The sequence below is a fragment of the Pseudophryne corroboree genome, chromosome 9 (genome assembly GCF_028390025.1).
Source record: "Pseudophryne corroboree isolate aPseCor3 chromosome 9, aPseCor3.hap2, whole genome shotgun sequence".
In the NCBI taxonomy this organism is placed as follows: Eukaryota; Metazoa; Chordata; class Amphibia; order Anura; family Myobatrachidae; genus Pseudophryne; species Pseudophryne corroboree.
In genome coordinates, this window is record NC_086452.1 from 261,523,039 (window position 1) to 261,534,351 (window position 11,313).

The following is an 11,313-nucleotide window of genomic DNA, read 5'->3' on the forward strand; positions in this document are numbered from 1 at the left end:
TAGGTAATTAAAATCCTATTTTCTTGGTTTACATTCTGCAATAACTGTCCTACTAAGGAGTGGACACTTACTAGTAGAACCACTCATTGAAGACTTTAGTAATTACAGTATTAAAAATACTTTATAAATAGAAAGTTTCCACTTGTTCACTAAGTTACCAGTCTCCTCCTCCTAATGCTGCCTGTCTGGATGTACTGTAAATACTAAGCAAATATTTGTCTTCTTAGGGAGCCAAGATTTTGACTGGAGGAGAACCTTTCATCCCAGAAGATCCTAAGTTAAAGGGAGGCTTTTTCATGAACCCCTGTGTACTGGGTAATATGAAGATCTATTCCCCATCTCCTCCCCCCCCAAAAAATAAAATAAAAAAAAATTACTTGATATTATGAAAAGCTGCGATGATGTGTTAAGTTTTCCAACCTATGTGGGTCAGAAGGTCTGCAAAGATGTCTCCTATTTGCAGAATTAGAATATTTTCTTGGAAAAAGAACTAAGATTAATCTGTCTTGCTCCTGACTGATTGGGACATGGCCACCTGCTTATGCCATGTCTGATCATCCATATCACAATTTGCGCATTAGATCATGGTTTTTTTGGATACCAACAATCTGCACTGTTGGCAGATGCTACATTTAATAAGTATTGGTAGTTGTTAACCTTTAGCCACGTTGTAAATGGCTGTCAGCACTCTGATTGGTGGCTAGCTCCAGACATCCACCAATTCGCATGCTGACATCCATTCTGTCTGGAAGGTAGGTAGAGAATTATGCCTAGCCACTCTGATTTATGCGCAATCAGAGCCGCAAGGCAGCATTCTCTACCTCGCACAGGCCGATCTTGTAGCTAATTCGTAAATCACACTTTGCTTTGCTGCTAGGCAATCGAAACCAAAGCTCCATTGCTGTACAGGGACAGACTATGGACTAGTAGCAATTGTGGCAGATCATGTGTTGCTAAGGGGAGTATAATATGTAAATGTGCTGCTTCAAAGGGGGAGGGGTTTGGGAATTGGTAATGTGGCTATATTTCTATGATGGATCGGGAGTGAGACCAACTGATACAGGGAAGTGGCATTGTTAATTCGATAGGTTACATAGCTATACACACTACATGGTATGGTCACGCCCACTCCGGTGCACCATCCATTGGCTTCTGTGTGCTTCAAAGACATGGACAATACTTTAGGCTGGAGGATGTTGGGGTTCCATTTAGTACCATGGGTATAGGTGGGTCCCTTGGGAGCCATGGGAACTTTAAGAGTTTAATAGTGCGGTCTGGCTCCTCCCTCTATGCCCATCCTAAAAGACTCAGTTTAGAAAATGTGCCCGGTGGAGCTGGTCACAGCTAGGGGAGCTCCTAGGAGTTTTTCTAGTTTTTGTTATTTCTCTAAGAGTGTTAGGTACAGGGAGGCTGCTGGCAACAGCCTCCCTGCTTTGTGGGACTTAGGGGTAGTAAAATCCAACCCTAGAGGTTAATGGCTCCTATCTCCACTGACAGGGCACTGAGCTCCTGAGGGTGATGATTGCAAGCCCCCGAGGCGACCGCTCACTCCTGCAGCACGGCCGCCACCCCCTAACAGAGCCAGAAGATAAAAGTGGGGAGTATGACGCCGGGGACCCGGTAAGCGGGTCGCCGGCGGGAATGGCGGCACAAGGGTGGGATCACAGCTCTGAGAGGCTGTGCTCTGGGGGGCTCAGAGGTATAGATGTGCAGCGCTGTAAGGGGTGCCCTGGGCCAGCGCAATACCCTAAAAACTGGTCACAAAGGCTATCATGGACTTGTACTGCTGCTAGCTGCTTATTACCTCAGGCCAGTATAATACAAGAAGTGCGGGAAGACGCGCCATTACAGGGGGCGGATCTTCTACTCAGAGCGGATCCAGCTTCTCACCAGCGCCATTTTCTCCATGCAGCAGCATCAAGAACGCTGACAGGGAGCGCTGCCCTACTCATAACTCCAGCTATCCTCTGAGGTATAATTATGCACTGTTTATCCTATTACAGGTTATTCGGTCAGCGCCGGCTGGTTGTCATGATAACGGCCTCCGAGGGCGCTGTGTGACTGGCTCCTGATCCTCTGTTACACTCTGAAGGTATTCTGGGTGGAAACTGTGCTGACATTTTCCTGTGTGTGTGTGTGTGTGTGTGTGTGTGTGTGTGTGTGTGTGTGTGTGTGTGTGTGCGCGCGTGCGCGTGTGTAAACAATTTACCATATTTAAAGGACTTTGTCCTGAAATGCAGAATTCATATCTTCTCCTGGGGAGTCTATACCATGCTCAAAACTGTATTAATTCTCAGGCGTCAAAAAAATATATATATAGATATATATATATATAGATATATATAGATATAGATATATATATATATATATATATATATATATATCTATCCATCCATCCCATACTGGAAAGAAGCTGCGGTTTTGGGTAGTCTGGGGAGTAAAATCCCACAGCTGTGCCTCTCACCCCATTTACGTACCCTAACAAGCGTACACTTGCCCATATACAGCATGACATATGGGGGGGACAACATATAAACATTTATTACTTAATGCCTCGCCACTGTAGGGCGTTTAAGCTCCTTATTTGGGATATCCCAAATTACACCCAGAGATATTCTCCACATCCCTAAAGAATGTCTAAATTGTCAAGGGTTGTGTTACCTGTCCCTGGTACAACCTCCATAAAGGCTGATCGTGGATTGAGTCTAACCTCTAATACACTGCTGCAGGTGTGACTCTGAGACCCATTATTGTGTAGATCTCTGGGGATATTGTAACGTGGTCAGGCTTGATGATTTAGATTCTATGTGTAGAAGTGACATGTACTTGCTTCTATGTCATATACAGGATTCTACTGGCTTCACAGCTGGACGCCATGAAGGAGATTGGCCTGCTTAATGCAGGGAATACTGCTCTGGCAGTTTCGACACGCAGGGGATGGTGGCTACACCACTGGACTGCGGATACAGAATCCAAGTAAGGTATGGTGAATCAGCCCTTCAACGGGTAAGGCTCTGTTGGGATGCTCGGGATATGGGAATATCCGAGCCAACTGCAGGTAAGTGAACAAATCTTCCTTCCGCAGCTACGCAGTCCAGGGAATTAGGTGCTACACCTATACTGCAATCCCTTCAAACCACAATGTTTACACATAAACCCCAAAGATTCCTCCACTTCCTTTGGAGGATGGTGGGGGGATATCCAGAATTCCTGCACCGTCAGGTTCCTAGGAACGGTTTTGGGGCTGGTATTCTCAAAACCTTTGTTTTGACAATGAACCTCACTGCCTGGGGATCAAGCAGGTGGGGGAGAGGCTTACTGGCTTCTCAGGCTGAAAGTACAATACTGCTGGAAGCTATTCTAACATTTGTCAAACACATGTCTTTTTATTTTGGTTCCACCTCATTTACGTAACAGGGGTTACTATTCAAACATAAGGTCATTGGACCCCTACTGGTGGGTGTTCAATTCAGGATGGATTCTGAGAGCGGTGATCTCTGGTCGAGATATAGGGGAATTCCTGGTATCCCAGGATATCAGGGGTGCGTACCTTCACATTCCAGTCTGGCCGCCTCTCTAGACCCATCTAAGGTTGCACTAGAACTATATCACTTCTGGTTCCAAACACTGCACTTGGCTTCTACGCAACACTGGGGGTGTTCATTAAGGTCATGGCGGCGATTGTGCTCCTACTCCACAGACCAGGAGTGGACATAATTCCATATCTGGACGACCTCCAGGGAGATGTTGTTACGGAGTGTTGCTCTCTAACATCAACTGTACCAGGATCTTGGGTGGATCTTGAAGCTTCCAATTTCACATTTGGAACTGAGTAGGAGGCGTTCCTTCCTGGAGATGATTCTCGACATGGAAGTGCAGAGGGTGTTTCTACCGGTGGAGAAAGCATTGGTGATCCAATCAATGTTTCGGAATGTCCTGAAACCAGCCTGGATATTGGTTTATAAGTGCATTCCCCTTATGGGAAAGATGGTTGCCTCCTATGAGGCTCGACAGTTCCTTGCATGGTCTTTCAAACTGGATCTCCTAGTCAAATGATAGGTATCTCATCTTCAAATGCACCAGCAAATAGAAAGCCAGAATTTCATTCCTCTGGTGGCTGCAAACTTCTCACCTTCTCGACAGAGGTTGGGGAGCTGTCACCCAAGGGGAACACTTCAACGGAAAGTGGTCAAGTCTGGAATCCATCCTTCCGATAAACATTCTGGAGCTAAGGGCCGGGTTCAATGGCCTTCTACTAGCGGCACATCTTCTTCAAGATCAGGCCATTCAGGTTCAGTCGGACAATGTAATGGTGGTCTCCTACATAAACCGACAGGGTGGAACGAACAGCAGAGCTGTAATGTCAGAGGTGACAAGAATCCTCCTCTGGCCAGAAAATCACGCAGTGTGGACAACTGGAAAGCGGACTTCCTCAGCAGACTCTGTCTCCTTCCATGAGAATGGGGCCTCCATCCGGAGGTATTCATAGAGGTCACAAGCCGATTAGGTGTACCTCAGATAGGCATAATGGCCTCTCGCCTCAACAAGAAGCTTCGGAGGTTCTGTTTCAGGTCGAGAGACCTACATGTGGTGGTGTAATCCCTGGTAACTCCGTGGGTGTTCAAGTCAGTGTATGTGTTCCCTCCACTACCACTCATCCCAAGGGCTGGCCCAGAAGGGCTTGGTACGTGGATCTTCTGGACTTACTGCTGGAGGATCTGAGGCCTCTTCCTCTTCGCGAGGACCTTCTGCAACAGGGGCCGTTCACCTATCAAGACTTCCCACGGCTACGTTGGACATCATGGAGGTTGAACGCCTGATTTTACCTCAGAAGGTAATTCCTTCCCTGATGCAGGCTAGGAAGGGAGTAACATCTAAACATTACCATCGGATTTGGGAAAAGTATGTGTCTTGGTGTGAATCTAAGCAGTTTCCTGCGGTGGAGTTTCACCTGGGACGGTTTCTCCTCTTTCTGCAAGCAGGTGTGGATGTGGGCCTACGCTTGGGCTCCATAAAAGTCCAGATTTCGTCCCTGTCCATTTTCTTCCAGAAACAATTGGCTGCTCTTCCTGAGGTTCAAACTTTCTTGAAAGGGGTTCTGCACATCCAAACACCTTTTTGTGCCTGCTACGGCACCATGGGATATTAATGTGGTGCTGCAGTTCCTGCAGTCGGATTTGTTCGAACCTCTTCAGGAGGGTGAGGTCAAGTTTCTTACTTGGAAGGCTGTCACACTGTTGGCATTGGCATCTGCTAGGCGTGTATCAGAATTGGGGGCATTGTCCTACAAGAGCCCCTACTTGATTTTCCATGAAGATAGGGCTGAGCTCAGAACGCGTCAGCAATTTCTTCCAAAGGTTTTGTCGGCTTTTCATGTCAACCGACCTATTGTGATGCCAGTGGCTACTGACTCCTCAATTACTTCAAAATCCTTGGACGTTGTAAGGGCTTTGAAGTTTTATGTGAAGAGAACTTCTCGTCACAGAAAGTCTGACGCTCTGTTTGTCCTTTATGATCCTAACAAGGTTGGGTGTCCTGCTTCTAAGCAGGCGATTTCTCGTTGGATCAGGTTTACTATCCAGCATGCTTATTCTACGGCAGGATTGCCGTGTTCAAATTCTGTGGCGGACCACTCTACCCGTAAAGTGTTTCTTCTTGGGCGGCTGCCCGGGGTCTCTCGGCTTGGCAGCTTGTCAGGGTCGAACACGTTGGTTAAGTTCTTCAAGTTCGATGCTTTGGCCTCTGAGGACCTTAAGTTTGGTCAATCTGTTCTGCAGGAGCCTCAGCGCTCTCCCTCAAGTACTGGGAGCTTTGGTACATCCCCATTGTACTAAATGGGACCTCCGTATCCTCTAGGACAGTGGTTCTCAAACTCGGTCCTCAGGACCCCACACAGTGCATGTTTTGCAGGTAACCCAGCAAGTGCACAGGTGTATTAATTACTCACTGACACATTTTAAAAGGTCTACAGGTGGAGCTAATTATTTCACTTGTGATTCTGTGAGGAGACCTGCAAAACATGCACTGTGTGGGGTCCTGAGGACCGAGTTTGAGAACCTGTGCTCTAGGACGTAAGAGAAAATAGGATTTTAATTACCTACCAGTAAATCCTTTTCTCGTAGTCTGTAGACTATGCTGGGCATGCGCCCAGCGCTTTGCTTTCCTGCATTGTTACTTGGTTAAGTATTGGTTCAGCTGTTGCTGTTCCTCTTTCCTGCTGATTGGCATGGTTTCTTCTTGTTCCTGCTGATTGGCATGGTTTCTTCATGTTACATGATGGTTAACATGATTTCTTCATGTTGCATAGCTTCTTCATGTTGCATGGCTTCTTCATGTTGCATGCTGGTTTGCATGGCTTCTCCATGTTGCATGCTGGTCAGCATGGTTTTTCAATTCAGTGTGAGCTGGTGTAAATCTCACCACTATCTGTGTGTTTCCTTCTCTTGAAGTATGTCCGTCTCCTCTGGCACAGTTTCTAGACTGAATCTGGTAGGAGTGGCATAGAGGGAGGAGCCAGCCCACACTATTAAACTCTTAAAGTGCCCATGGCTCCCAAGGGACCAGTCTATACCCCATGGTACTAAATGGAACCCCAGCATCCTATACTTCCTATACTTCCCTAATCCATGCTATTTAGAGCTGCCATCCGAAAAAGAGGCCTAGTACAAATGAAACAGGCAGGGCTCACCTCCTAACTACCTCCTCCCTCACACAGACTGCAACACAGGTATAGCATAAAGCCCTGGCACCTGGGGCAAACACATGCTATGAAGCTCAAGCCAAAGAACTGCTATATGCCTCAGATCTCGCATCATTTCAGCAGACCTCTCGCGCACACATAACCTAGGAATACAATAAAAGTTAAAGATAGACAGAAAATTGAAATAATAATTGAAATTATTTTAACCTCTAAATATAAAAGAATGAAGCCTTTAAAATTTTTGTTTGTATCCTGAGCTCAAACAGATGGGAGTGACCGGCACATAATAATGGCAGAATAAGACGACTCGGGGAGATTTACTAAGCAGTGATTAAAAGTGGAGAAGTTGCCCATGGCAACAAATCAGAATTGACGTAACATTTATATTTGCATACTATGTCAATTCTGATTGGTTGCCATGGGTAACTTCACTTTTATCACTGCTTAGTACATGTCCACATGTCCTCCTTAGCATCTTTATTACTTGGATGTGCGGACTACTAATGTATCACTAATAGTGTATTTATAAGCAACAGAAAAAAAAAACAGTAGTGCTGAAACAGAGCATGTCACATAATGCAGCAATTTGCTGCATATACATGGTTAGCAGCAGTACCTATGAGGTATATAGCAGCATAATCCCCATGTGTAGCAGACATCCCGTTGGTAGCCGTTTCGATGTCCAACGCCTTAGGAGAAGAAAAATAAAATTATAGATAGATATATGATAATAAAACTTTTCATCAGGAAAGGTGGGGGGGGGGGGGGGGGCAGTCACTACTCACGAAGGAGCTGCCGGATTTCTGGGAGTTGGTGCTCTGTCATGCTGTGTGTGGTGTTAGTAATAGTATACTGTATATCTGTAATGGGCAGGCTATAATGAGGGTGCTGGGCATGGCCTGTGTGGGAGGGGTGAGTACAGAACCCGCCCCTCTGGCAACAAACAGTACGTATGAGCAGCTGAGCCAGTTATCTGGGATCCCAACAAGGATCGAAGTGCCGGTACCAGAATTCCAAATGTAAGTATGCCAGCGCTCCAAAGGGTCAGGCTGGGGGGGAGAAAGGTAGGTTTAGGCTGCGGATGGGTGGGGGTTAGGTTCAGATACCACCAGGGAGTGTTGGAGTTAGGCTCCAGGTGGTTAGGAGGCTATTACCTATTCCTGCAATATCACTTTCACTTTGGTCATTTGGTCCATAGGGAGTCCTCTAGTGGCAACCAGTGCACATAACAGAGGTGAGGAGCAGCCTAGCCCTAAAAGATATTGGTCTAAAAAAGAGCACATGTAGTTTGTTTGTTCTTAAAGCATTTTTCAGTCCAGTGTATTGTCACCAATAGGAAACTGCAAGGATGAGATGACCTGTGTCAAGGAAGAAATTTTTGGACCTGTAATGTCGATACTGCCCTTTGATACCGAGGAGGAAGTTCTTGCAAGGGCCAACAACACCACCTATGGTTTGGCTGGAGGGGTCTTCAGCAGGTTTGATCTATAGGAGGATATTTGCTGTGTAGTTTTGTGTGTCTGTATTCCAGCATTCTGTATAAACCATGTTTAAAGCATGCATGTAATGTCCAATAGTGCATGAAAAGGTTTTAATATTTATAGTAACTAATTAAATGAGCTAGAAACAATTTGGGATTCAACAGTGAATATTACATTGTAAGATGCTACTATCACACCTGTTCAGAGTTTTCACCTTGTCACTGTTATGAATTGCTGTTCCTTACAAGGTTTTACTGTTGGTTGTTTAAGTAACATGGACTAATTTAAGACTGGTAATAGGTGTAACAGTATTAATGTGACAATATCTAAATATTTTAGTTGGGGGCTTTGACTTGCTGCAGAATTTCCAAAATGTGTTCACCTAAAGAAAGTCTGTTTGTGCCCAGTCTTCTAGTTAAAATGTAATTTTTGTACATAGGACCTTATTCAGCTTAGATCGCTATTGAGACTAGTTTCTACTAAAAATTGCATGTGAAGAGACGCCCAGAAAGGAAAAAGACGCCCACCAATGCAGTCTCAAAATTGCATTTGTAGTCACAGAAACTGAGATGTATATGCAGAATAGAGTACCATCAATCATTGTGGATGACCCAGGGCTACTCTGCAAAAGGAGAATGCAGTTGCACTGGGCGCCATATTTTCAATTGCAGGAATCGCAGCTGAAAAATGGCCATGACACACCTGCATTTCCTCAACCACTCCCCACAAATGCTATGTGTATATCTGCGAATACACTTACCATCTGTAAATCAAGCTCCATTCGCATCCCGGCAAGATGACAGGAGAATTGCAGGTTGCCTGCTGTGTTCTCTGCGCAGTCCGATAATCATCTGTTTGACTTCAGCTGAATAAGGTCCATAAATGTCACCAACAAATTGTGGTATTTATTTTTGAAAGTGGTTTTCAAGGTCTGGCCATTTGAATTGGGTGTGGTTTGGAAGGTAGATAGTAACTAGGTCGACAGGGTGTTTAGGTCGACATGAGTTTTTTATGGGGGGGTGGGGGGTTGTGTCTTTTTCTTCGTAGAGTGACCGGGAACCCCAATTAGTGCACCGTGTCCCCTCGCTTGGCTCGCCATGCTTCGGGCAAGGTGCCTCTCTCCGCCACCGCTTCGCTCGCCACAAATTACCGTTCCAATCATAGTTCACGTGGATCGTTAAGTATAAAAAGGTTCAAAAAAAGAAAAAAATCGTGAAACATGTCGGCCTTTTGACCTGTCAACCTAGAAACCCTGTTGACCTAGTTACTGTCGACCAATAGTGGTCGACCTAAATAGTGTCGACCTAGAGACCGGATCCCTTTGAATTGTAGGTAATCATTTTTCTGTGTTTGTCCAGGGACATCCAGCGTGCGCATAGAGTAGTGGCGGCTCTACAGGCTGGAATGTGCTTCATCAATAACTACAATGTGAGCCCAGTGGAACTGCCCTTTGGCGGTTACAAGAGGTCTGGTATGTATTAATAGGACTCCTCTAATATAGTGGCAATTAAACAATGGACTTCAGGCCTGATTCATTACTGATCGCCATTGAGGCTGAGACGGCGATGTTCACAAATCTGCTCCTGCTAAAATTAGCATGTGAAGAGCCGCCCAGAAAGGATAAGACACCCACCGATTCTTTCACAAATCTGCATATGCATTAGCAGATTCGCAATGCATATGCAAAAAAAGACCATCAATATTTTGCAGCTGACCCCAGCAATCTTACATCAATGAGAATGCAGTCGCACTGGGCACCTTGTTTTTGAAAGCAGCGTCACAGAGGACATCAGATACATGCCCAAAAAAAAACGGCAATGACACGCCTGCGTTTTTTTCCCAACCACTCCCCACAAACGCCATGTTACCACCCACAAAGGATCACTTCCCGTCAATCAAAATGTATACCCTTTACAATTAGGCTGCATATGCAGGGCGATTTGCATTTTGGCCTTCATACATGGGCAATGCGTTCACAGCGCATGAGCCATCTGACGATAATAGCTCACTGCGTGCAATCTCACACTTGCAATCAGTAATGAATACGGCCCTTTGATAATACTTTGAATATAGATTGCTTTGTAGTATTTTTACTATTTATTTATTTTTTTAATTTTTTTGGTGTCAGGCCAGACTGGAGAAAATGGGTTATACTTACAAGAGATTTTAAATGTGAATATTAAAATAACGGCTTGGAAGGCATGGTTGAAAGATTGCTTTAGTTGCAATACCTTTATCTTGTTTCCATAACACAAACCTTAATCGTAAATGTGACCATATTGCATATTACTTTTTGTGGAAACCATTGTGGCAAAACAGACAAATGATTTCTGCTGCCAGCTCTTGCTAACTTCCCAGATGTGTGTGCAATGTAGTGTTACTACTGTTTCTACAGGATTTGGACGTGAAAACGGACAAGTGGCCATGGAGTATTATTCGCAACTCAAGACCGTTTGTGTGGAGATGGGAAATGTTGAATCTGTATTTTAAATGGCTGGTAAATTTCCATCTATCTTGTATTTCTTACTGCATTCTGCTATGAAGGAAAACAGAAGTGTTGTTGTAGTATTGTACTGCTATATTGCTAGAAGAACATTAGTACAGCAAAGTAATCCTTTGTTAATTTGTACCAGTTTTGATCTCAAGGTAACACTTTTTGAAAATAAACACTATGAATAAATGGGGTTTGTTTTTTATTTTTTATCCTATCCTCAAATCATGTGCGAATAAGTGATACATAATCAATAAATGTGTGTGTGTGTGTATATATATATATATATATATATATATGTGTGTGTGTGTGTGTGTGTGTGTGTGTGTGTGTGTATGTGTGTGTGTGTATACATACACATATATGTGTGTGTGTGTATATGTTAATAATTTTATATATATATAATTTATTCCATTCCATGGACAAAAAACCTTACGGTTTCACATTTCCCATTAAGGCTTCTTACACATGATCTGGCATTTCAGAAACCTGTTGTAACTCTTCCACTCAAACTCCAAAAGCAATGAAATTCCGATCATTAAGGCTGACGCCTTAATGGACGTGTTCCTTGCACAATACAGATATGGTATGCCATCACAGCCTCTGGGTAAGTGCAGAATCGGCACTCTCACAGAGTGAGA

The 11,313-nt window shown here is 44.5% G+C and overlaps 1 protein-coding gene across 3 annotated transcripts in view; it reads left to right on the forward strand.

Moving 5' to 3' along the window:
• Window positions 1-10,861, forward strand: part of ALDH9A1 (aldehyde dehydrogenase 9 family member A1) — a 190,919-nt gene extending 180,058 nt beyond the window's left edge. For all 3 annotated transcript variants that reach the window (XM_063940256.1, XM_063940257.1, XM_063940258.1), the window contains exons 9-12: window positions 228-315; window positions 8,037-8,178; window positions 9,540-9,652; window positions 10,577-10,861. In XM_063940256.1, the coding sequence (XP_063796326.1) occupies window positions 228-315; window positions 8,037-8,178; window positions 9,540-9,652; window positions 10,577-10,671 (438 nt within the window). In that variant the 3' untranslated portion in view covers window positions 10,672-10,861. The remainder of the gene's footprint in view (window positions 1-227; window positions 316-8,036; window positions 8,179-9,539; window positions 9,653-10,576) is intronic.
• Window positions 10,862-11,313: the final 452 nt, after the last annotated feature.